At 43.6% G+C, this 27,423-nt stretch overlaps 1 protein-coding gene across 2 annotated transcripts in view; it reads right to left on the bottom strand.

Moving 5' to 3' along the window:
- Cachd1 (cache domain containing 1) overlaps positions 1–27,423 on the bottom strand; it is a 230,084-nt gene that overhangs the window by 69,508 nt on the left and 133,153 nt on the right. For both annotated transcript variants that reach the window (XM_051164720.1, XM_051164722.1), the window contains one exon: positions 19,069–19,175. In XM_051164720.1, the coding sequence (XP_051020677.1) occupies positions 19,069–19,175 (107 nt within the window). The remainder of the gene's footprint in view (positions 1–19,068; positions 19,176–27,423) is intronic.

The following is a 27,423-nucleotide window of genomic DNA, read 5'->3' as shown; positions in this document are numbered from 1 at the left end:
TTCCAGCTTTTTTATCTGTAAAGTGATGGATTTCGAAAGGTATTCACGAATTCCCTTTAAAAACCCAAATGGGGAAAATGCAAATCATGACGGCCAAAAGGAGGAGGAAATAGTGGTGCTCAAGTTACAACTGGGTTACCCCATAAACTGCAAATATCCTGAGCTAAAATGCATTCGCAACCTAAGATCAAGATTAGCCTATCTTAAATGCACTTAGAACACTTGTATTAACCTCTTGCTGGGCAAAATCAAGATAAAGCCCATTTTATATTAGGCGTTAAAGATACCATAGATATGCACTGCATGGAAGAGAGGTGGAAGGTGAAGACCCTGGATATAGTGCATTCTATAGCGTGCATGGGCTACCTGGTCTTGGAATCTTTAGTTGATGGGGCATCTGCCCAGCATCATTTTTTTAGGCTACACATCTATGCCTAGAAAAAGATGCAATTTTAAAGTTCAAGGTATGATTTCTCCAGAATGTGTGGCACCTTTGCACCATAACATCACAAAGGAACGCTGAACCACTGGAAGCTGAGGACTGTGGACTTACAAAAGAACACATTTCTAGCTGGATAGAGGTAGAGGTAGGCCAGCCAGGATTGCATAGTAAGAGCCTGCCTCAAACACAATAACATGACAACAAAAACCAAAACCAACCAACCAACCAACAACAACCACACAATGAATTTCCAGCTAGTTTTCAAAAAGTATGTAGAAAAAAACAAAAACAAAAAACAAAAAGTATGCAGAAAATGGAGAGAAGTGAAAAAAGGGGTAAGATTAGTACTTCTATTTTCTAATGGCTGAGGTGGTATCAGCAGATATTGTACCAGCTGTATTAAAAGATGAGCTATATTAAAATATATTAAGATGTCTAATTAAAATATTTAGACGAGCAAGATGTAGACAACTCAATCCCAGCAGTGGGAGCCATTGCAGGCAGTGGTCTCACATGAAGAGTTGTGCTCTCAACTCATCCCCGTAATAAGGTAATTACAGAAGCAATTACCATAAGCCTGGCAAACCAGAAACCAAGCCTAGGAGCCTTTTTATCCAAGCATTTGGATAAAGCCCTGCAGAGCAGCAGGAAGCCAGTACCACTTGTGTTTACTCCTAACATTTTTGTTTTTCAGTTTTGCCTTTGACTGTGTGATGGGAGCTTTTGGGAGGAGCTGGGGAGATAGCTTTCTTGCTCTTTCAGAGGACCTGAGTTCACACCCCAAGGCTGCCTACAACCATCTGTAACTCCAGTCTCAGATGGTTCACCATACTCTCATGGCATCTGAGGGTACTGCACACATATGGTATAGAGGCATATGTGCATCAGTGATACACATAAAGTACTAAAATATTATATTTTTAAAAATAAAAGCTGTTAAGTTCAGGGTTGGCCAATCAACTTGAAGGAAGACAGAAACTCATAGCTCTATTTCAACGAGACAGTTTTCAAATATCAGGTTCAGAGCAATATGGACACTTCTTTACTCATGCATTGAGAAGGGTTTAGTAGTAGGTCTTTGCTGCCATTTGGAAGTCGTTTTGTTACCATAGTTAGGGTCAGAGTCTGGGCCTTGACAGCCCTAGCAAACTAGGGTTGGCCACCTGACCTCAAATAGGTCAATTAGGTAACCAAAATCAAAGTAAAAGATGTAATAAGAGTCCCAACGTGGTCCTTTTGGGAAAAGGGACAGAGAAGCCTAGTGACCCTCCCAAGTTCCTTTTCCAGATGCTAACACGACATTTAGATTTAAATAGACAGCAAAGGGCATGCATAGTTAAATGCTCCTTGTCAAGGCGTAGTTCCATACATCATCTTTGCCTTGGCTCATTTCTTCCTCAAATTGTCGGATCAACTGTCAGTGCTGTGATAAAGCTCTTTCCAGGCGACAAGTTCTCTCTCTGGTTGGCACCAGGATCCCAGCATGAGACTACTGGGGAAATCCAATTTCTTGGGGCCTATTGCTTCAAGTCTTAGAGGCAAGAGGAGGATGAGGAATGCATCTTTAGAATAGCTTCCTTCCTGAACTGCGGTTAGAGCAACTCTCTTCATGAGTTCGAGTGTTGAAATCCAATCCCCACTGTGACATGCTAAGAGAGAAACTCAATCCAATTATGGGGTCCAAAAGTGGAACCCTTCAGAGGTGATTAGGATTTAATTAAGGTCTTTGGGTAGAAAACTATGATTGAATATTGGTGGTTGTGTAAACAGGAGAGTGCAAGGAACACCAACAGATACAGACACGTGTAAATGTTCCTTGTCCCTTGCCATGTGACATACTGTGTTGCTTTAGGACTTTGCTGACTGCTGACGGAAGACCTTCACCAATAATATGGCCCACACATGGGCAAGCACTGTGAGACAAAACAAATTATCTTTCCAAATAGGCCTGTCTTGAGTACTTAGCTATAGTAACAAAGTAAACTAGCACATTCCAATACCTTTCATAATGTGCTTTTCTGAAACATTTTCATCAACCATTATATAAGTGAATGAAAAAGAGAAAGAGGGAGGACATGACTGCACCTAGGTCTGGTGGAGGAGGTTTATTGTAGATAAAAAGGAGAGCACATCTAGGGACATCTAGAAGAATCCAGAGTCGAATGACCCTGAGCTGGGATGTGGTTCAGTGGCTGCTAATGCCAGGTCACCACCTGGGGTGGGGGTGGGGACACTGCTGGAAGTACTTCTCCACAGGAACTTTCAAGCACTGTCTGTCAGGTCCAGGGTTCTGCATCTCTCTGGAACATCAGTCTCCAGGTGAGGGATGGTGAAACAGAGAACTGGATTCTCCTGTCACAGGATATCTGGTCCAGCCAGAGATGTGGTAGAAAAGGTTTCTCCACAGTAAAAGGTTACAGCTCTTTCAATTAAACAGCTGCTTTAGGGGCAGAAGGTGCTGGTGAGTACCAGCTCCAGATTGGGTTACGGCTGGAACCGAGTTATATAGCAACAGAGGGCCGGGCATGACTTGGGCAAGTTGGGAGGTTGGTTCATGAATAGCCAGCAGCTCACTCCCGCAGATGAGCAAGCACTGTAGGTGGGCAGACGGTGGGCAGGACAGTGGAAGACTGTGGTATCGATCTGTGCTGTCTTGGTGATGCAGTGGCCTGGTGAGCTCCAGCAGAAACCATGCAGTTCTACTGTGACTGCCCAGGGGTCCAGCAACGAGTTCTTCAGGGAGAAGGGGAGCCCTCCTTTCCACTGTGTTATCGTTCTGAATAAACAGCCAGTGTGAGTAGATGATGCTCACAGGTTGATTTCTTATGAAACAGAGACTTACAAAACCTTGGATGGTGGGAGGGGTTTTGAAGATGAATGCATTTGATTAACTAGGGCTAGAATGCCGGTGATGTTCTATTTGCATGGGGAGAGATAAACAGGTGACAGCTTACATGGCTGAGCACCCGCAGCCACCTGGGGGTTGTGTCACAAGGTCCTGCGGCAGGTACAGAAATGAGGAGGGAGCTTTGTTCCACACCTTCCATCCTCAGGATGAGATTTTTAAATCTCAAGTTTTGAGATTCCTGGGGTTTAAACATGTTCCATCTCGCTAGTCCCATGCTAATTCCTCTAGAGGAGGAAAGGGCTGTGTGAGGAGAGGGGAGAGAACCAGGAAAATAAAGGACGGATAAAAGGGCTTGGGAACCAAAATGGCTGGATTATATAGGAAAGGATGGAGGAGGGGTGGGGGTGGGGTTAGGGTTGGGGGGGGGCATCCTAGCCCCTGGGCTGGAGAAGTTCACAAGAGGAGGCAGGATATGCAAGTTATACCCATAACAGGTAGGGACTGAGGGATGCTAGGAGAAGCTGGCAGCCAGGTCCACTGTGATATAGCAAATTGGCGCCTCACTTAGCCATTCGTCCTACGTTTGAGACCTAAACATCAAGAAATAGCCAGGATTCCTTTGGTGATTGGAAAGTCAGCAGTATGGCAAACACACTTGAACCATTACCTCAATGTAACATTAGATTAGAAACCAGTGAAAACGGAGCTCTAGTTTGACATCCAAACTCACGAATACCATACTTATACCCAAGGGATTTCTTGAGTGGCGATAGGGATTATGGGATCAACAGATTAAAAGTCCCAACTCTAAGACAAAAAATATAGTTATTTATATAACTATAGAAATATAGAAATTTGCTCAAAGCATTCCCTATCAGACTGCTTCAGTGACCTATGCATGAATGCAGGATGGGCCATTTCTGAACTAGTTCACTTCTCCCTATGGCTGTGATAAAGACTATGAGCAAAAGCATCTTGGTCAGGGAAGGGTTTATTTGCATTACATGAAGGGATCCCAGTATACCACTGAGTCAGGACAAGGCAGGAATCTTGAGGCAGGAAGAGACCTTGGAGGAGTGCTGCTTACTGGCTTGTTCTCCATGGCATCCTCAGTTTGCTTTCATAAGCATCCCAGGACCAGAATCTGCCCAAGGGTATGGTCACCTGCAGTGGGCTGGGCCCTCCCTCATCAATCACTAATGAAGAGAAGGTTCCCAGGCTTGCCTACAGGCCAGTCTTTAAGAAGCAATTCCTCCCCTGGTGTTCCCTCTTCCGGGAGGATTCTAGCCCCCAGCTTGCATCAAGCTGACAAAAAGTGAACAACGAAAATATGAACAAACAAACAAACAAAAAAACCAAAACAGCTTGTAAACAGTGGCATATATGGGCAGCAATACATCAGGGTTCTCACTGCATCCTAAGTTAGTATTGGTCTTTTTTTAGGTTGACAGGAGATCACAGTATCTCAGAAAAGATCCAATGCTTCTAAAAAATTAAAGCATTGAAAGCCATGATAAAAGATTGATAAGATACGTTTCTGTGAGCTCAACTCCAGTGACAATCAGTAACAAGAGAGATGGGAATTAAGATAAAAATTATAATAATGGGTCGGGCAAGGTCCTAGCATTTTTATTATAACAAAGCCTTTTTATAAGTTCAAGTAATGTCCATTTACAAGGAGAAAATGAAATCGGTGACAGAAAAATGGTTTTACTGGGGGCAGCTGGGTTCCTAAGTCTAGGAGATAAATTCTGATCACTGGATCTACCGAGTCTCCTTATTTTCTTCCCTCTCTCCTGCTTTTTAATTATTTACTGAATCTTGTTTATGTGGGTCACACAAAGGGCAGCCTTTCTGCTTGCAGCAGTGAGAACTCGGAGAAGGCTGAGGAGGGCCTCCAGGGCCCCCTCATGCTAGCACACTCTTGCCCAAGGCACCCACCTGGTGAGGACCTGGAATGCAGGAGCAACTTGATTTCTGTACTACGAAATGCAAACAGAGAAAATCACAAAGTGGGAGCAGGTCTTCTGGAAAACTTACAGATGCTGCCACTAGCTGCATAAAGATTTTTACAAAGTTGACACCTTCCTTGTAGAACTCTATGGAAATTCTAAATAAAGACGAACCATATTAAAATAGCCAATGGTTTGTTTTTCATTTTTGGTCTTTCTGAGACAGAGTCTCTCTATTATGCAGCTCTTTTTTGTTCTGGAATTCACTCTGTAGATCATGCTGGCCTTGAACTCACAGAGACTCACCTACCTGCCTCTGCCTCCATGTGCTGAGATTAAAGGAATGACCCACCATGGCTGGCTGATTATTGTTTTTGCTTGTTTGGGGTTTTGTTTGTTTTGTTTTGAGCACAGCATGCAAACTGTAGTCAGATCAGCAGCTAAATATTGCACCTTTCCTTTCTCAGGTGTTGCTCACTTCCTGTTTACTGAGTGCCAAGGGTCACTCTGTCAATCACTGCAACATACGGGGCCCAGATTCTCTGGCCCTCAAGTAGTTTCTTCAAATTTGACTATCACATTAAACTGGGTCTTATACCATCAGTCTGTGCAGCTAAAACAAAATTAACCCTGCCCCTCCAATTCCTTACTATCAGTTTTCGATGGGTTAGGGAAGAAAGACATGGATTACAAAATACTTGAGAGTTGGGCTGTAACTTAGTTCAATTATATCACCCAACAGTCCTACGTACAAAAATAAAATCCTCACAGTGGTAAGCTTGTGTCTCATGTAAAGAATTCTAGGTTTTCTGATACCTAACTTACCACCACCCAGGCAAATGCACCAAGTCCCCTCCTTCCCATAGCCACCAACCAGAAGACAGAAGAGCAGTCCCAATTACACAAGCTCAGAGACACAAGAATGCACAGGCTTTCTGGACAGACTAGAATCTACATAGCATGCCTCAGCAACAGCCTGTGAAATAGCAAGCATTCTGGAAAGCAATAAAACAAATTAACATTCGAAGGACTCCCAATAAAGCTTTTGGCATTGGTCAAACCTCAACAGCTCCCACTCCTGACATCCGAGTACTATTTGTCCATGTACTCTAGGTGGGTGACATCTGGGATCGGAGCTCTGTTTATGCAGCTCTAGGAGGGTAAGTATAATAAGTGCCTGGCCGTGAACCAGGTACGCAGTCACTCTTTTGCCTCAAACCTTTCATCCACCAACCCTGTGAGGGAGGTTTTATTTATCATTCTAGAAACCAAAACATGGAGAGGTTCAAGTTCCAAGTACATCATTGGTAGGAAGAGACAGAATATTGAGGTTTATGAAAGAGAACCTGTTATTCTTATTTATAGCTGAGTGGCTCAGGAAGCGAAGAGTGACACTCAGCCTTGAATGCTGAGTGGGTCCGTGGAGCCCAGTGATCTTTTATTTTATTTTATTTTACTTTATTTTATTTTGAGGCCAGTGATCTTGCCACCTCACAGACCCATCTAAATGACAGCTGCCTAAGCTTGGCTCCAGGGTCAACCTCTGATACTTTCCTATCTCCTTCTATATATTTTAGACTAATACCAAGGAAAGGACTCACTCAACTCTGATTCTGTGCCAAGCTAAGGCTTTTTTTTTTTATCCTCCTAGTTAAACATATAATAATAATAATAATAATAATAATAATAATAATAATAATAATAATAATAATAATAATAATAATAAAGTAGTCAGTCTGTCCTTAATTCATTTGAGACTTGGAGAGCTATAATCAAGTCCAGGGATAGTTCAAAATCAGGAATGTCTCTTCTCCTTTCCTTGCCCAGAGGACCCAAAAGCCTGGGTGTTTTCCATGCATCATGGGAGAAATAACAAACAAGCAACACAAGCATAGTTCTCAAGCCTGGCCTCAACCAACTTCTGAAACCTACAGGGCCCCAGGTTTACCACACCAATGTTCTGGACCCCTGGGGCTGGGAGCTCACAAACCTTTTTGTTTGCTTTAACCAAACCTATTGGGACTTTGATGGTTAGCTATGTTTGGAGCAAATAACTCAACATTATCTTTCGTTATCCCATCTGGTTCCTTAGTTTTCTGTGACTGATAAACTTAAAAAAAAAAAAAAAAAGCATTAATTAGCATTGGTGGTTCCTTACTGTATCCTCAGTTGTCATGGATTCTACATTTCTCAGTCAGGCACTGAGTCTGTCTATCTTCCTGTGCTGCCCGGTCTCCCTTCCATATAAACTGAATTGTCCTCCTAGTTTTTCCTTCTCATTCTCCACAAAGCTCCCACCTTCCACCACTTACACCTGCTAGTTGCTGGCCTTCAAAGCCAACAAAGCAATACTCTGGGATAATCTATTAAATATGGCCCACCCAACCCTAGAAACAATGATCCCTTGTGGCCACACATGTTTTTAGCTTCTAGAATGTGTCATAAGCATATCTCCATCATGTGGATAACTCCTGTTGTCTTTTCTGTTTTGTTTTTTTCTTTTCAAGACAGGGTTTCTCTGTGTAGCCTTGGCTGTCCTGGACTCACTTTGTAGACCAGGCTGGCTTTGAACTCACAGCCATCGGCTGCCTCTGCCTCCCGAGTGCTGGGATCAAAGGTGTGCGCCACCACACCCAGCACTTTTTTATGTTTTAAGACTCTGTTAAGAGCTGGGACCTGGGTGACATGCTCCAGGGTTTGTTCTTGACTGTTGGTCAAGTCTTCTTTCTCCAGTCTTCTTTCCCAAAAATACTAACACAGATACGAGCACGTTTGTTCTCAGGGGCCACAAACTTTGATGTCTAGTACTACACCTATCACAAAACTGTCACCCATGAGATGTCCTTATAAAGGAGCAGGGGGTGGGGCTAAGGTTACGTCTGCATCTCAGGCTTAGGAAACAAAGCTGCTCTTAACTGAGTTTTGAAAAATGGGCCAGAGAGACTGGGGTTAGTAGGGAGAGTACAGGCTTGGTTTCACATGCAAAGGAGTTTCAAGTATCAGGCTACCAGGAGAGATGGAGAAACAGCTCGACACTGGCATTCTAGGGCAGGAAGGCTATTATTGGGATACAGTGGTTAGTCACTTGCTATTTCAGTTTATGAGCTGACTGCTCTGGATTGTCATCTACAGAATGGGACCTGTAATAGAGTAAGGCAAAGAAACAATGGATTTTCTTGACTGAGAATACCATTGCTCATCTGTGTAATTTGTGTCAACCCTACATAGATGGTGGGGACATTTCTCCGTGCAGGCTTACTGGTAAGCCCTGAAACCAGCTCAATCTGACAGGAAATCACAGTCGTCTTTCATTGAGGTCCTTCAAAAGCCTTGGTTATCCTACTGTGGTAGTTCCAATGAGAATGTTTGGTTCCTAATTGATGCATGGTTCAGGAAGGAATAGGAGGTGTGACCTTGTTGGAGGAGTTGTGTCACTGGGGGTGGGCTTTTGCGGTCCAAAAAGCCCACTCTAGGATCCAGTCCCCTTCCTCCCCCATCTGCTGCCAGGATGTAAGCTTGTAGCTTACACGTGTCATGGCTCCCCAGCTGTTGCCACAATCCCTGCTATGATGGCCATGTACTCACCCTCTGAAACTGCAAGCAAGTCCCCAAGTAAATACTTGTATAAGATGCTTTGGTCACGGTGTCCCCTCATAGCAATAGAACAGCAACTATGATACCTTCTATAAGGCGAGGAAATAAGGGCACAGACAATCCTAGCTCCTTTCATTCAACAAGAATTAACTTGTGTATCTGTTATAGGAAAGGTAACACACTGGGTAATTAGCATACAAAAAGAAGAGCATCAAGGAGATGCCCAATATAAAAACTTAACACTGAATAGTAAGAACGAACACTGAAGTTAGGAGAAAAGAGTGGCAGTGAGGCAACAGTACTTTGAAGGACACTCTGACTCCCAAGGTGCCCTGGGGTTGGCACAAGGCACTGATGTGACCGTTAAGATGGTCACTTTCTTACACAATGCAATTCTGCTTCCTTTCTTTTCCTCATCAGCTGCTCATCTCTACCTGAGAGTTGAGTTCCTCAGGGGGGGAAAAAAAAACCAAACATGCTACAGCTACAAAAACCTCACTTATCTAGGAGTGCCAGGCAAGGTAGCAAAGAAGCTGGTTCCTCAGAACTGAGGGCTGCTTTACATATCAGAGAGGGTGGACCTTGTCCTTTAGGCATAACTAGTATCATGAACAAAAGCATCGGAGTGATAGGAACTGAAGGGACTGAAGAGTTGAAAGAATCGAAAGGGATTCACTAAGGCTGGAGCTCCCAGGTCTGAGGAAGAAGGGGCCTGAAGATGACGGTGGGAGGCTCCCGATCAAAGGGGCAACATCAAAGACATCTGCGAAGGGAACACAGTCAGTGTTTTCAAAACATTTAGTATGTGTGCAGGATGTCTTGAAAAAGGGAATGGAGCCAGGAGACATTTTGAGAGGCTTCAACAGTACTTGTTTCTCTAGAGAGGAGACAGAGCTCCTCATGTTTGGTGGTAGCAATGAGAAGAGAGAGGAGAGTGAGGACACTGGGAAAGAGAGGAGAAAAGGAGAGGGAAGACAGAGTCAGAGCCAGATTTCCCCTTCAATGACAGGACAATAGGAGGCATGGCTCAAGCCAATGTGCCAATTAAGAGGACTAAATATTTGGAAGAGGGTTCAACATCCTCAGCCACCAAGGAAATGCAAACTAAAACTGCTTTTTAAATTGCATCTGACCCCTTTGAGAATGGCTATCATCAAGAAACCAAACAAATGCTGGTTAGGGTGTAGGGAAAGAACATTTTTTTTAATTGAAGAAATCTCATATTCTTTTCTTTTTAGATTTATTTTATGTACATGACTTTTGTTTGCACACTTGTTTATGACCACATGTGTGCCTGCCATGCTCAAAGTTCAGAAGAGGGGATCAGATCCCCAGGAACTGGAGCTACAGATGGTTGTAAGGCATCATGTGGTTGCTGGGAATTGAACCTGGGTCCTCTAGAAAAGGAGCCAGTGATCTTACCATTGGGCCATCTCTCCAGCCCTAGAAAAGGAACTCTTACACACTGCTCCTGTGAATAGACACTAGTGCTGTTACTATGGAAACGAGCCTTAGAGCTTCTTTGCGGAAGTATATGACCCAGCTACAACCTAAGTAAATACCTGAAGCACTGTAAGTCAGCCTTCCACAGAGATATGCATACCCATGGTTACTGCTATTACTACAGTAGCTAGGAAATGGAGCCAGTCTAGGCAGCAGCAAGGAAGTAGATAAAAGCAACACACACACACACACACACACACACACACACACATACGCGCGTGCGCACAGTAGAAGTTTATCCAGTTGTAAAGAATAAAATCTTTGAATGTAACTGAAGATTATTATATGAAGTAAAAATAAGCTGATTCAGAAAAATGTGTGTGTGTGTGTGCATGTTTTTGTTTGTGTGACATGGCATGGCACGTGTGCTTACAGCATGACAATCAAAGGGGATGATGAAGAGATAACCTCTCCGAGATGAAGTGGAGATTGTTCAGGAAGTAAACGCAGCAGTGGGCTGGGGCCGGAGGTCTAAGCTAACCTTACAACCTGCAAGGAAACTAGAAGGTGGTGCAAAGAGCCATGGATGCTGAAGAATAAAGGAAAAGAAACCAGAGGAGAAAAGCAAAATAAGCCTCAGCAGTGACAGTAAATATAGGATGATTTTATAGAAACTGAAGGATGATTTTACAGAAGAGGTTTACATGTCAGCTGCTACCAGATGGTCAAGTCAAACCCTTGGGTCCCACTCCACATTTTAAACGTAGTGATAAAATAGACCACTCTAAGTGTTCACTTGGAGTGGACTGGCTAACTCAATGTTATATAACCATTACTACATAAGTGTTTTCAGGTTATATTTGCTGAGTTTTAAAAAGTAGGTTCTGTCCATTGTAATCAAATAAACTACAAATGTATCATATGTTATACTCTAGCAGACTGTGCTCTTCATAATCTGGTTTTAAATGTCAGCTAAAGGCTTACAAAATATCCCCTAGACAGACATGGTTAATCTAAGCACTGGGGAAGCAGAGGCAGGTGGGTCTCTGTGAGTCCGAGGCCAGCTTAGGCTACACCGTGAGACCCAGTCTCAGGCAAGCAAACAAGAAAAGAGCATCCCGAAGTGAGTGTAATAGATACTGTGGTTTGGATCAGAAAGATCTCCCCAGGCTTGTGTTTTGAACTACCAATTTCCATCTTGGAATGCTGCTTTAGAAGCTAGGACTCCTGGTGAAGCAGGTGACAAATTATATACACACCCTTTTCTAGCCCAGGCACTTGGCTTCCTGTGCAGCAACATGCAAATGTAGCTAGCACCTGCTCTTCCCACCAGGTAGCTACCACATCTCTCACTACGATGGAGCCATGAGCCACAGTAAATCTCTCTTCCCTCAAATTGTTTTAGCCAAGTATTTAGTTACAATAACAAATGAATAACAACACAGGGTTATTGTGAGAAACTATAAAACATTTAAGCAGCAGCTTGAAGGGCAAATTGAGGTTAAGAAAAAGGACTCTGTGTTTTGCAACTAATTTTGTGTGTACCAACAAATATAAACAGATGCATACACTAGATGAATAAAAACCAGCACTCGGGAGACAGTGATAGGCAGATCTCTGTGAGTTCAAGGTCAGCCTGGTCTACAAAGTGAAGCCCAGCCAGGGCTGTTACACAGAGAAACCCTGTCTCAAAACAAAACCAAAAACAAAACACCAAAAATCAAAAAACCATAAACTAACAATTAACAAAAACCAAATCAAACCAAACCAAACCAAACCAAACAAAAACCCCACCAAAAAAATTATAGAATCTCAAAAACTAGACTTCTGAGTGATTTAATAGATCTTAGAAATTTTATTATATAAGCATCACATCTTTTATGACTAAAACGTAATCATGAAGAAGTATAAATGAAACAAAATCCTCATATTTTTTTTGTTCTTTTCTTTTAGAGAGAATGCAATGTTTTCACTACATTATTACTAGGAGAAATCTGCTAACCATTCATCTATCTATCTATCTATCTATCTATCTATCTATCTATCTATCTATCATGGTGGAGATTGTGAGACATGTGAGGAGACATGACCTTGTGAATGCTAAGCATGCTACCAGCCCTTCTAATGGTATCTAACAGACAATTTTTAGGTTACATATGCTTCTTGATTTATGATGGGGCCATGTCTCAACAAACCCACTGTAAGCTGACAGCGTACCAAAATGCAATAATATGGCTACCTTACTGTACCAAACATCCTACCTCAGAATTCATACTGTTTGCTCCCAAGGGCAAGTGACAGAGCAGCTGGGCGTGGCAGTTCCCTGCCACTGTGCAGCATGAGAGACCAACACACTGCACATTGTTGCTGGAGAAAAGACTCCCAATTGAGGGTTGTTTCTATGGAAGCATTTATACTTTGTAGTATCCTCATGCTAAAACATGATTGTAAGGTCAAGCCATTGGGAGCAGGGGCCATGTGTATTAGAAAAGACAGAGAAAAGCCTACTACACACCACCAGCAGTCATGGCCATTAACCACCGAGGGAACCACTGAAGTCAGCAAAAAGAGAAGACTCTACAGCCTCTGGGGCCCACCTGTGCCTCCTAGAGCATTTACCTCTAATGACATCTCAAGGTCCCTAGCACCCCGTGAATCCTGTGTCTCAATGAAACCTGCAATGTTACCATGATCCGAGTTTGCAACTCAAATGGGCTTTAAATCAAACACAATGAAGTCCAGAGGCCTTTCCATTCAGTAAGAAAGATCAACACCTATTTCCACTCTCAGCTTAGTTGCATAATTTAAGATAACAAGAGGCAACCTTCCTTGGACTCCTCAAATAAACTCTCATTTGAGATCAGGTCATGCACAAGAAAATAGCTCAGTTAGGAATTTGAAAGGGGGGAAAAAAAAGAGCGAGAAACTAGAGATAAAAGTAGGAAAGTACCATAATATAACACACGTGCTGTCAAACCTCAGTCATTGGAATGGATCAGGGACTGGCAGTCAATTTAGAAAGTAGAGATCTGGCAAGGGTTGTTTTAAGGAAAAGAATGCACATATGTGTTGGATGGAGGGATATATGACCCAGTTTTGGATAAATAAATCTAAGAATGGTTTGTAATTTATGTGAGCCTATTTCCAGCTAGTCTGAAAGGCAATCTGAAACTGTGTTATCAATTAGGAGCCCATTGATGGATTATATACAGTCTGAAAGGGCCTGGGGCTGGACATCTTACAGATGTAAATATCAGACATGCGATAGCCCGCAGAGTACATTAATTCTGCTGCAGAAGGAGGAAAAGGGGGGACTTTGAGGTCATCCTTCACTCTCTACCACACCTCTCACATTACAAATAAGTGCTCAAGTATGTGGACTTTGGGACGCAGCAACCACCTGGTAGAGTGTCGCAAAACTTCAAATGCAAGCGAGCCCGTGCTTAAATACCTAAATATTGCTAAAAGTTGCTTGTAAATTGAGCTCTGCCAACCATGCAGAGAACAACTCCTGCCAAGCAGTAGGTTCTACTTGAAGCATGCTCTAAGCATGACCAGAGTTCAAGATCTGGTCTTCAGCTATATCCTGCTTACTTTGGCCATCTCCACCATAGTTTTCAGACCCTCATATATCCCCAAACAACAAACAGTGAAACGAAGCAGCATTTTGTAGGAATCCTTTTTCCTAAAAAAATATTTACAATGCTGAGGCTCCACCCAGTGCCTGGATCTTGGCAAGCTGCCGCCCCAGCCCTTGCAGGGATGCCTGCTCATTTACATAGCTAAGTTTTACTCTAACCCCCATAAGAGGACGTAATTACAGAATAACACGCAGGCACTTCACGCTTTGATTCCCACTCTGTGATTCAGCTTCGTGATATGAAAGACTCACTTGGAAGCGAACACTGCGAAGTTCCAGACCCTATGACAACCAATCTGTTGTTCTATCTACTTGCTTTTCCTTCCTTCTTTTTTCTACAGTAAACTCTTTCTCTCTTCTACCTCACACAGGAGACTCTAGTCACCAACTCTTCTCTGTGACACCAGACCCAAATGTGCTGCAATTTCTCACAACTTATAATACCCCCTTGATGCTTATAACCTTCCACCATTTGAAAGCAGACCCCAGGAGTTTACATACTCACTGTCTCTAGTTCCTCTGCTTCATCCCAGAAAGCACAAGCCCTCCACGATCAGCCGTACATCCTCCTCTAAACCCAAGCCCTCCACGATCAACTGTACATCCTACTCTAAGCCCAAGCCCTCCACGATCAACTGTACATCCTACTCTAAGGCCAAGCCCTCCATGATCAGCTGTACATCTTCCTCTAAGTCCAAATCCTCCACAATCAGTCGTCCATCCTACCCTACAATTCTGACCCATAAATTTCTAGCTTGTCACTAATCCTATGGTTGTCATTCTAACTGTTGTCCCACTAGAGACACTCAACACAGCTGCTCTCTCTTCTGTCTTGAAACACTTTGTCACTTCAGGAAAATACTCTCTTGACTCTCAACTCCCTCCCACCTCTAGACTGACTGTCTCTCTTCTAATTCCATTCCTGGTTCCTTCTTGCTCAGAGTCCTCTAATTGACAAGGAACCCCAAGATTCTATCTCTGGAGTTCTTTTCTAGCCAAGTTACTTGCTACAGGACTACAGTCACACGGTACAGGTGTCACCTAGACACAATGAATTCCAAACTTAAAGCTCGATTGTGTTCATGTCCCACAACTCCAGACTTGCCTGCCCAGCTGTCTAGAGATCTTTCTACTTGAGTATGTGCTTAGCATCTACCTAAAATTTTACTCTTGCCAGAGATCTTATTCCATTCTTGTGTGTCACACCCCCGTGTCCTACTTGTCCCTCTCCATGGGCCCTCTACTGCATTCAGAGCAATAGCTGAAATCCTTACGGTGGCTGTTGAAGTAAGAATTATCAGGGCTTTGGCCCCGAACTATCTGACCTAATGTCTTATTCCATTCCCTAGTCTGCTCCATCCTACCACAGCCACAGTGGTCTTCTTGCAGTTTTTGAGCAGAAACAAAACTCAAAGCCTTTTTGCCTTGGATACCTTTCCTTATGTCCAAGACTGAGAAGCTCCACTTATTTAGCCCTTGTCAATGAGTCCCTGTGTAGAAGGGTAAAGTCCTGCAGCTCCAAACATCAGAGAACCCTATTCCTCATCTTCAATATAAGCAACAGAAGGCATTTTGGAGATTGGGGAGAGGTTCAGGGATTTCTGGCTCTATTACAGCATGGCAGACCATATCATATGGGTGAGGGACAGTAGGGTGTTGCACTCAAGCTCTTTGCTAATTGGCAGTAAGCCATTTATCAGGGTGGAGTCTCATGACCTAAGGTTTTGGGCAGTGAGGTAGGGGGACATAATCAAAACGAAGTATCACTTTCCATCACTTGATGTACATTTCTTGTCTATTTGTTTATAATCTGTAACTCCCAACCACTAAATAAGCTCTTGGTTCTGTTTATAGCTTCTGGCCAAGTATTTATCATAAGGAAGGGTGTTTAATAAATACTTGTTGAATAAAGTCCAGTTGTGTATATTTATTCGAGTTAGTGATGAGGTGGTGATGGCTTGGGGAAAATGCTTCTGTATTCAATAAGAAAAGGTCACAGTGCTATTATTATTAATAATGGTGCTAGATCCCAGCAATGAGCTGACTGTCAGAAATACATATTATGAACAGATTTAAGATAATAAGGAAATGGGCATCAAGACCTGGCTGTAGCTGCTCCCATATTTACCAAGACCTGGCTAGCAGAAGTAAGGGAGTATCATCCTAGCCTCCATACCTTTAATGTGTGCATGTACCACCCTCATCCTGCCCCAGTCTTGTATACATATATATACATACATAGTATATATAGGTATATGTGTACACATGCATGAGAGCATAGATAGGTGTGCATGAGGCACAGCACAAGGAGAGAAGTCACAAAGACAACCTTAGGTGTCAGTTCGTGCCTTCTACCTTGCTTGAGAAGGGGTACCTTTTTGTTGTTTGCAGCTGTGCATGCCAGGCTAGCTAGCCTGCGAGCTTCAAGAGCTTCTCCTGTTTCTACTTCCCATCTAGCTTAGGGTTATAGATTAAACACTACCACATGTGGCTGTAGATGGATACTGGGGAGTTGAACTCAGGTCCTCCTGCTTGTGTGGCCATCACTTTCCTTACTGAGCCATCTCCCCAGCCTCAGCTTGTCCTTTCTTATTGTGCCAGGCACATAACCAGGAGGTAATGGACCCGCCTCAGAAACTCAACATCAGCCTGAGGATCTAGTATGAGAGACATGTTAAAAAGGCGTTGTCTACCCAAAAGGCAGGAAGATTGGAATTGAAAGACGGCAGTCTATATCTGTGCATTCAGTCAACAGCAGCTTGAAAATGCATGGAAATACCTGAGAGCACTGAAGGGCGTAGATCTTTTCATGTCATTCCCTAAGGAATGCAGTGTGGCCATCATTCACCTGACATTTGAATGATATTAGGCATCATAAGTGTCTTAGCTAGGGTTTCATTGCTGTGAAGAGACTCCATGACCAAGGCAACTCTTAGAAAGGAAAGCGTTTCCTTGGGGCTGGCTTACAGTTTCAGAGATTTAATCCATTATCATCATGGTGGGGAGCATGGCGGCTTGCAGGCAGGCATGGTGCTGGAGAAGGAGCTGAGAGTCCTACAAGTGGACTGGACTGCATGCCACACTGGACATAGGAGATGTCAAAGTCCACCTCCACAGTGACATACTTCCTCCAACAAAGCCACACCCATTGCAACAAGCCTACACCTCCTAATGGTGCCACTCCCTATGGCCGGGCACTCATACGCATGAGTCGATGGGGGTTGTACCTATCCTAACCACCACAATAAGTAATCTGGAAATGATTTAAAGAATATGAGGAGAAGCACAAATGCTGTGTGCAAATGGCACACTATCGTATACAAGGACTTGAGTTTCTACAGAGTTTTGTGTCCACAGAGGATCTCCTAGAACCAAACAGAGGGGCTAAAATTCCCTCATCTTATTCATCTTTTCCTGATTCTAAAAACAACTTGCGCTGAGTTTGAAATTAAGATGATTCCACTACCCTTAAAAGATAACCATTAAAATTATTAAATGGAGGTGGGCAGTGGTGGTGCATGGCTTTAGTTTTAGCACTTGGGAAGCAGAGGCAGGCAGATTTCTGAGTTCAAGGCCAGCTCGGTCTACAAAGCAAGCTCCAGGACAGCCAGAGCTACAGAGAAAACCTGTCCTTAAAAATAAACGAACAAACGGGTCTCTATGACATATACAAAGGTATACTGTACTGTTTCTTCTTTATTAATCCTGGAAGCATTTAAAATCCGTGTGACTTTTAATGCTTGTGAATCGTAGACAATGCTAAGCTACCCTGTGTGTTTTTAGGGAAAGACTCACACTTGATTCTGCTTACAGATTATTATTACAGTAACGTGTCTCATGTTACTGAGCTCTTGTGAGGAAAAACACTGAATCTGAGAGCCCCGAGGTTCAAGTGCCAGCTCTGTGGCCTGCGCCAAGTATGGAGTCTTCCACAATTGACCTTCTCTTCCTACCCCATGCCCCTATGTACTTTCTTTTAATGAAAACGATCTTCATTTAACTTCCTGTGTGGCAGTAAACCTCACCTGCTGCAGAAGGCTTCCAGACTCTTTAACCAAATAAAAGTGATTGAATATGTGATGCTCATTGGCTCAGAGTATGTGTCTGGCAGAAGAAGCCTGGACCATTTATGTAGCAGTTACAGTTTCACTACCCCCAAGAAGCGTAAAACTTACAGCTCTTTCTTTTTAGGCTCAACACACTCCCCGGTTTGTGTATACAATTCCCCAAAACTACAAACTCAGCCCCAGGCAGAGCCTGGAAGGCATCCTATAAGTAAATACTCTGGCCCTCTGGCTTCTCTCTTGGGTTTTATGTGTCCACAAGGCTCTTTGGCTTTGGGAAATGCAGTTTTCATGCTTAAGGATGAGGTCCTTCAACTTCCCAGCAACGTGAAGGCTTAGGGCCTTTCTGGGTGCTGGTAAAATGAAACTTGAGGCTGGTGTTATTTCTGAAAATCCACCCAGCTCTTAAAGGGGCAAGCCTCTAGGTCTCGAGATAGCTCGACCAACAAGTGCGAGCGTCCTCAAGACAAAACAGGACAGGAATCTGGAACAAGAAAGAAGACACACAGTGGGTACTTTGGAATAGAAGCTGCTATATGAACGGAACTTCCTACGGGCCGCTACCATTGCATATGATGGCATTCCAGTGAGATAAAGAGGCAAGTGCGATCTCAGCCTACAGAGTAATGGTGCTGACTCTACTACAGAAAACCCTGCCGCTCTTCACCTAGAAAACTCTAAAACAAATTTAAAGATTACTGATAGAAAATGAAAATGAAAGTGAACACCTCTTAGTATGACCACAGCTGAGCCACAGACATAGCCTTTAAAACAGAGAACGTAAAGTCCTGCGGAGCGAGAAGACGCCTTGAGGAGCCTGGCAGCACTTGACATGTTGCACAATACGTGCCACCTTAATAGTCTTCCCTTCTTTCCTGCAGATTTAATTTTCCCAAGAAAAAAATGCAATTATATACATATAATATATGTTATATATTAAATATGTGATATTTTTCCTTAAAATGTAAACAAAAAACATTTGAAGCAGTGTATCTGTTCAATGTGAATATGTGGGACGTAGTTCCCCTTTAAGAAAAAAAAAAAAAAACAAAACAAAACCAAAAAACGAAAAACCAAATACTAACCTGAATTTAAGTCTCGACCTGGGTTGAAAGCTCGGCTGTTCACAGTAGTAGAAAGTCGATCACAGCTCACTGTTCTTGATACATTGGTATTAAAGTTCCCATCAAACCTGAAACAACAGGGAAGGATTAGCATGCATACCTGGTGGGTTTCCCATCTGGAAAGAACAACCAACAAAATAATATTTCATAACATGTATGAATAGGCCAGCCTATAAACAGTAGGATGGTTACTTAACAAAAAAATATTAAAAATTATTTCTAAATAATGTGGTGAGGAAAAAGAGTACCTGTGCCTAGAAAGATCAGAAGTCAAGTTCAACATTATGATGGGTAGATCTGGGCCCAGGGGTTCTGCTCAAATTATGGCACCAGCCAAGGACAATATGTGCAGTAAACATCGAACCCCGATCCAGATCTAGCCAAAAGATAGGACATTCTCCACAGCTGAGTGGAGAGTGGGGACTGACTTTCACACAAACTCTGGTGCCTCATATTTGACCATGTACTCTGGATGGGAAGGCCTGGTGGCACTCAGAGGAAGGATAACAGGTTACCAAGAAGCGACTTGATACCCTATGAGCATATACAAGGGGAGGAAGTCCCCCTCAGTCACAGCCATAGGGGAGGGGAGTAGGGGAAAAGCGGGAGGGAGGTAGAGAAGAATGGGAGGATACAAGGGATGGGATAACAATTGAGATGTAATATGAATGAATTAATAAAAAAAATAAAAGTTAAAAAAAAAGAAGTCAAGTTCAAATGCTAGGAGTTTAAAGAAAAATTGAACATTAAAAGGAATTTTTACTGAAGGAACTTGAGTTATTACTATTGATAAAAGTATGTGCAATATAGATGACAAGATTCAGATTTGAGCAATGACGTAGCTGTGAAACAAAGTTTTTCACTATATCATATCTGAAGACGAATGGCCAAGTCTAAGAACTGTAAGGAAAGTACAAACTGTGGAGTAAACTATCTCTCTGTCCTGTCACTAGTTACTAAATAGCTAACCTGAAGAAACTTAGTCAGTTTTCTTATCTGAAAAAAAAAATAATAATAAAGCTTACTTTCCAAGGCTTTAAAAAAGAGTTAAGAGCAATATGCAGTTATGTATCTGCTGGTACCTAACTCCAAACTGGTCCCTGCCCTGTTGCCATGCAGAGAAAGCCTGCCTTGTGATTTCTTGTTCAGTGTTAGTATTAAAGCTAGAACAATGTTAGTGCCCAAGCTGATCTCAGGTGGAGTCGGGGAGCCATTTGCCCAAGAAAATAATCTGAAAGAATATGCTAGGACACACACTAATACATTTATACAGTCAGTAAGGGAGGACAAAAAGCTTCAATTTCCATATACCCTACTTCGGATTTAATATGCAGAGAAAGATTCCAAAGATTCTAGGAGGCTGTCAATAAACTCAGCCCAATACTAGCTCCTTAAGTCTGTAACCACTGAATGGATGAACTTCTACCACACTCCAGGATGGACATTCGCTCCTACATTCAAGTTCTATCTATTCATCCGTGACCTTGGATTATCAATTTGTCAACTCATAAAATCTAAGAACCATTGAACTAGATTTGTTATATAAGCAAGGAAACTGTGTTTTCACATCAGTTTCACCCCCAAAATGGTGAATATATTTTATATACCTTCTCAAAGATGAATGAGGTAACTAGGCTTTAAGAGCCCTTAGTCTAGCCACCAGCCCAGTGTATATTCTATCAACCATGCCAGTTACACGTGGAAGGACACTGGGTTTTCTCCTACATAGTAGCCTCACTTTGGACTTTGGACTTGCTCCAATTTGTCTAGACAAGAAGACTTTCCAGCGAAGCCACAGAGCGGGAGAAAGGAGAGATTAACATGGTACCATCTACCTATGTGCATGCTGGCAACACAACAGTCCACAATCCCATGTCCTTGTGTATTAGCAGGCAGAAATCATTCCCTCCACAGATGCTTTCAATAAAGGCCAAAGAGTAAGTATTTGGGGCCTCGTGGGCCATAAGTTCTGTTGGGGCACTTCCATCCTGTCACTCTAGTGCGTAAACAGCTGCAGAGGATGCAAGGCTAAGTGTAGCTGTTCACACCCCACTCGTAGACCCCACCTCCTCTCCTCACAGTCCCATCCTCTCTCCCTCTTCCCCCATCTCCTCCCCTATTCTCCAGAAAAGGGGGAGCCCCCACCACTACCCACCCACCCAGCTCAAGTCAAATAAGGACTGAGTGCATCTTCTTCCCCTGTGGCCTGGGGAGGTAGCCCTGCCGGGGGGAAGTGATCAAAAAACAGGCAACAGACTCCATGTCAGAGACAGCACCCATTCCCCTTACTAGGGGACTCACATGAAGCCTGAGCTGCCCATCTGCTACATCTGTGTAGGGGGCCTAAGTCCAGTCTATGCATGGTCCTCGGTTGGTGCTTCAGTCTCAGCAAGCCTCTCTGCGCCCTGATTTGCTAGCTCTGTTGGTCTTCTTGTGAGTTCCTGTCACCTACAGGTCATCCTCCCATTTTTCCGCAAGGCTCCCTATGCTTCACCCAATTTGGCTATGTGTCTCCGCATCTGTTTGGGTGCGAGAATACATGGCTGAATTTAGCTGTCCTCTAATAAAACTTAGTTTTCTATTTTAAAAAAGGGTGGTGGTGGTATGCCAAATTGTTTCTTCAAGCCTGGACTAGACCAGGATGGTCCAACAAAATCTTAGATGATGGATACATATGGGTTTTGTTGTGCTCAGCTTTCATATGAGCTTGGGAGATCTGAACTTAGGTCCTCACACTTGTGCGGCAAGCTTTTCACCCACTGAGCCATCTCCTCAGCCTCCTTTGCGCACGCGTGCGTGCATGTGTGTTTAAATGTATTAATTTTTGTAAAACTAAACTTTATGAATAGATAAGAAAGGGGAAATATGTATCTAGTTCTATTATCTGATGAAATAGTAATATTTAGCACTGTTTTGTCAAATGGCTGCTCATATTAACCCACTTTTCCTGAATATTCATATGGATTCTGAGCTGCCCAGAAGGCTCTTGATGGCCTACCAAATGGGAACAGACTTATTTGAATGGCTACGCAAGAATCCCCAGGATGGATGCTTGGATCTGGCTGCACCAGAACCCCTAGGATGGATGCTGGGATGCAGAGTTTTGGGCCCTGCCTTTGCAGAGATAGATTTACTGTTTGGGGAACATAGAATCTGAGTTTGACTGGTTCTGAGGAACAAGAAATCCCTTCAATGTGCTCACCCAAACTTTGAAAAATAAATTAAGAGGATTGTTTTCTGAATGAGCACAGGCATTCCTTAGTGTGTCTCAAAGACATGAAGGGCAGAGGGCCTTTGGATTTCATTTGGCTCAGGAGAATGGAGTAGTGCCTAGGTGTGCCTGAAGCCCCCTTTCCCCCTACCAGTCTCACAGTAGAGAAGGATGAAGTAAGTGAAACCTGGAATACACAGCAAGGGAAAGGCAGTGAGGGCGACTTGGAATCTGGACCCAACTCTTTTGCTACGACAGGACAAATAACATTCTGCTTCTAAATGACACAAGGGAAAGCTTGCTTAAAAGGGTAATTCAGGAAGGTGCCTGACATACCCTACTATGGGAATTTTGGCTCAGATATAGTCCACATGTATCTGGACATGTGTCCACAGCCAGGAGCTCTGAGCTGAGCCCCACCCCTGAAGAGCTGATATCGGAAGGTGATGGTCTTTGTAAAATGACAGCTGACTTATTGGAACCAGGGAGATCAAGGCACTATTGCCAGGGGTTTACTTGCTCTATGGAAGGGATCTCTAAAAGCATTAATGAGGACATCTTCACAGTAATACCAGTGGAAGCGGTTCGCTAACAAAGCACTAATCCACGCACCTTTGTTGGCTGTGAAACAGGCTAACAATGTGCTATGTGTCCTTACCATTACTATTTCCTGGCCTTCTATCCCAGCCTCCCACTACTTTCTCTTCCATCTTGCACAACCTTCACCTCTGGCCATACCAGACTCCCAGCATGTGCTTGTCTGTGGATCACCAGTGTGCACTGCGCCCTCTCCTCAAGGCTGGCTCCTCAACCCATACTGGTCCTCAAGCACCTCAGCTCAGGATGAGCGCTCTCTCCAAGCTGACTGGAGTTGTTCTGTTTTTTAGTTATGAGTCTGGGCCTTTTTGCTGCATTTGCTCTTTTGTTTGTATAATTTTATAATCAGAGTTAGCATAATGCCATTGTCAGGAAAACTGAATTCCAGGGGGCAAAGCAACCCTCTACGCAGTCACAGTGGTGATTAAGGTTCAAGAATATAAAATTCAGGGGTAAGAAACACTCAAACAATCTCATCAATAAAAATCCAAAAATAATATGAGCAATTTATCTTACTTGTCTTAGTCTTTCCCTTGTACCAAATAAGATATGTTAGCCAGGCAGTGGTGGTCCACACCTTTAATCCCAGCACTGGGGTTGGGGGGCGGGCAGAGGCAGATGGATTTCTGAGTTCAAGGCAAGCCAGGGCTACATAGAGAAACTCTGTCTTGACTCCCCAAATGACAAAAAAGATTTGTTAGTGAGGGTAGTAATAAGCAGTTATGGATGCCCTGTTAGGCAATCAGCCCCAGGGCAGCTCTTGAACTCTCTTTTGTCTCAGTCTCCTTCGAGTCTGTGCTACATGCCAGCCACAGGGCATGCACCCATCTATGTGCAAGTTCACAAATAGCTTGGAAATATGCCCACCCTGATGATTTCCTCACTAGCTATGCCACTAGTGTGTCAGGTAGGTATGGAAGAGATGTCTATAGGGGGCAAAAAGTAACAGAGGAGGAGCAGGAGGAGGAGGAGAAGGAAGAGGAGGAGGAGGAGGAAGAGTGGAAGGAAGAGCAGGAGGAGCAGGAGGAAGAAGAAGAGCAGGAGGACGAGCAGGAGGAGGAGGAAGAGTGGAAGGAGGAGCAGGAGGAAGAGCGGGAGGAGGAGGACCAGGAGGAGGAAGAGGAGGAAGCGCAGGAGGAACAGGAGGAGGAGGAAGAGCAGGAGGAAGAAGAGGAAGAAGAGGAGGAGGAGCAGGAGGAGGAAGAGTGGGAGGAGGAGGAGCAGGAAGAAGAGGAGGAGTGGGAGGAGGAGCAGGAGGAGGAGGTGAGTGGGTCAACTAGGCTAGCATCAATCATTGCTAGAGGCAAAAGTAAAGGGGGATTATTTCCCAGCCCTCTGCTCATACCTGCTGTTGTCTGGACTCTAGACCTGCTGAACTTTAAATATGGGGGGAAACCCCAGTTACTCATCTTGATACATGAGTACCCTCCAGGCCTAGGAAGAACGGTCACCAGCCCAAAGGTAGGAACACATTTAATGCACATGTGCCATCAAGAAAAGCAATGTATGGGCCTGGAGAGATGGCTCAAAAGGTTAAGAGCACTGGCTGCTCTTCCAGAGGTCCTGAGTTCAATCCCAGCAGCCACATGGTGGCTCACAGCCATCTATAATGAGATCTCATGCCCTCTTCTGGCCTGCAGGTATACATGTAGATAGAACACTCATATACGTAAGATAAATAAATTAAATCGTTAAAAAATACAAAAAAAAAAAAAAAAAAAAGAAAAGCAATTTATAAAAAGCAATATGCTAGATACTCAGATTTGGAGCCCATGGAAACAAAGTGCATGGTTAAGATTCTTTACAAAAACATGTCAGTTATTTTTAAGACTTACCTAAGCCATTTTGCATTGATGGGTATATCAGCTGCCAATCATATGCACATAAACCCTGGTTTACAGAAAGGGCAAGAACTAGAAAAACCATACATTTTCATATAAGATGAATGAGCAATCAGTTGAAAAGGCTTGAGTCATCTCCTTCTTTATATTTATGCTTTTAAAAAGTTAGCAATAGAAAAACCCTACTGAAATCTCCTTTAGGCCTTGAGTCTTTAATAAAATAGATGTCAGATTAAATCCAACTTCTCTACGTAATTTCATAAGATAGAGCCAGTGCCTAGAATTCCGTTTCTAGAGGAATAACTCCATCTCTCCAACCCCCTTAAGAAAGAAAGGGGGGGAACCCCTTCCTTTTGGATTTACTTTCATGAACAACTGATCGAAACTGCATCCCGAGGGAGAAAACAGGGCTGCGACTCCCACTTTGATCTCCTCCCTGTGGAGAAACCCGCTCCCTGCCGGCCTTGCAAGATGTTCATTTGATTGACGCTTGCTCTGATGTGCAAACTGCTTTGAACTTCAGACATTTAATTCCCATCAGGCTGCAGTCATTTTTATTCTCCTTCAACAGGATTTACAAGCAGGAGATCAGCAAATGTAGAAGATAAAATAAATTTGCAGAAGCTTTGAATCTTACATCAAAACAGTGCTCAAGTGACTTCCAATTGGATTCCATTCAGCCTCGATCCACAGTGTAAATCAACTTTTCAGTGGAGTCCCGATTTAAAACGAAAAAGATATAAAGGGAAGACAGACGCGCACACCCCATTTGGGGGTTTACTTCCTGAATCTGTTTCTTGGTCTTTGTTTAAATTCCCTAGGGAAGGTGATTTGCCAGGCAAATCACTCAGAATCCTGGGTTTTTCTGAACATTTCCAGGGAAGCTGGCCCAATTTATCACAGTGCACACAAAAACCAAACCCCTGGTGTGGGTTCCCAGGGCGGTGGTGAAATGTGGTATTGTTCACGGATACGTTTTTTAAGGCAATGATTTAAAAAGCAAATCCTTGGGGATTTCTCAGAAGAGCAAGGCTTAAAGTGTTCAGGAGTCCTTACACAAAGCCAGGGCGTTGGCAGCTGAGGGGCCGAGGGTCTTTTTTCTTTTGTTCGCTTCTTTTTAATCACCACTAAACTGTGGAGACAAGTGTAAAAGTCTCTCTCTCTCTCTCTCTCTCTCTCTCTCTCTCTCTCTCTCTCTCTCTCTCTCTCTCCCTCACCTGCCCTCCCTCCCTCCCTCCCCCTCTCTCTCTCTCCTTTCTTGTGCAAGCAAAGCTGGTATCAGTTCTGAAGGGAGCGGGAGCAAACACTGGGAGACTCCCAGTGGAGTTCTCAGGTCAAGCAGGCCCCAGCTGCCTGCTGCACTGCTGTTTTAAGAACCACACACAGAAGAAACCACTTCAGGAGCCTCAAGGGAAGGTACAGACATAGGAAGGCCTGTGCCTCACACATGCCCTGGCCCCAGTGACAGCCCAGAGCGCCTGCACTGTCCTCTGAGACAGAGGGACAGCTCTTCACCTCCAGCCAGCCAGCCAGGTTTTGGACTGTTCTTTCCTTCTTGGACAAGGCTGCTTTCCAAATATTTGAGCAACACCAGTTGAAAAGAGTTAAACAAGAACTCCTTATCTTCCACTTAACTCGCCTTGAGAATAAGGTTAAACAAAGAAAGAGCTAAGATAAAAATCGAAGATCTGCATTGACAAATATTTAACCTCTGAATGGTAGAAGAATTGAGGAAGAATAAAATCAGTTCAAAGAGGAGTCATCACATTTATGAAGCCAACGAGATTCAACGCCCCTCCCCCCAACTGAGCTTACTTATTCAAACACCTAAATTAGTGGGCAAATGGAAAAGCTGTCAAATAACGCATAAGCACATTTCAAGAGAGGGGTTTTCCTTCCATCTCTGCAGCGATGGAAGTGATAAGTCACATTCTTTTTGTTCTTATCAGCAATAAGGATTCAATCTCTGGGATTCAACAGTGCCAGACTGGAAACAGGCGCTGCTTTCCAGGACCCTTGGAAGGTGAGGCATTCGGAGCGCACGGATCCCCCCTGAGCATCACGGAGAACAAACAGCACATTGCTTCCCTGCCATTTCCTCACTGCAATCGTCACCAACAGGTAGCCTGACTGGGACCTCGGGTCACACATTCATATGCATAAAGATGGCATTGTTCATTTTGTGCAGAAAGCGAGCGATTGGACAGGTGACATCTGGGGCAGTTGGGAGGCAACACACAGCTACATCAATCAGACACTTATTTATCCCTCTCTTCCTCCTCAGCAGGCTGAGCACAACAAGAGGGAAATATAAGAGGAACCGGACAGAGGCTGTGCTCTGGTAGTACCTTTTAAACTATTTATACTTTACACTGTGTCACCTCTGCCCACTGGCCACTTGACCTCCTGTAACAATGGTCACACTTCACTGTTGTTTACTTAAACACTCTTCTTTCTTGTTTGGAAGACACAGAGAGCGGGAATCCTTCTCTCTACTTCATTAATTTTGGGGCCTTGCCCAGAGTTAGACCTTTGAGGAACAGGCCATCATTGCTGAGGGAAGAAATGCAGGAAGCTCAGTCTGACGTCCCAGGCGAAAGCAAAGACTGTGAACTGCGTATTTTCTCTTTTAGGAAATAGCAGACAGCTGTGAGCTGCACTACACAG

This window comes from Acomys russatus, chromosome 2, assembly GCF_903995435.1.
Source record: "Acomys russatus chromosome 2, mAcoRus1.1, whole genome shotgun sequence".
NCBI classification, from domain to species: Eukaryota; Metazoa; Chordata; class Mammalia; order Rodentia; family Muridae; genus Acomys; species Acomys russatus.
This window is presented reverse-complemented; position numbering and strand designations above follow the sequence as displayed.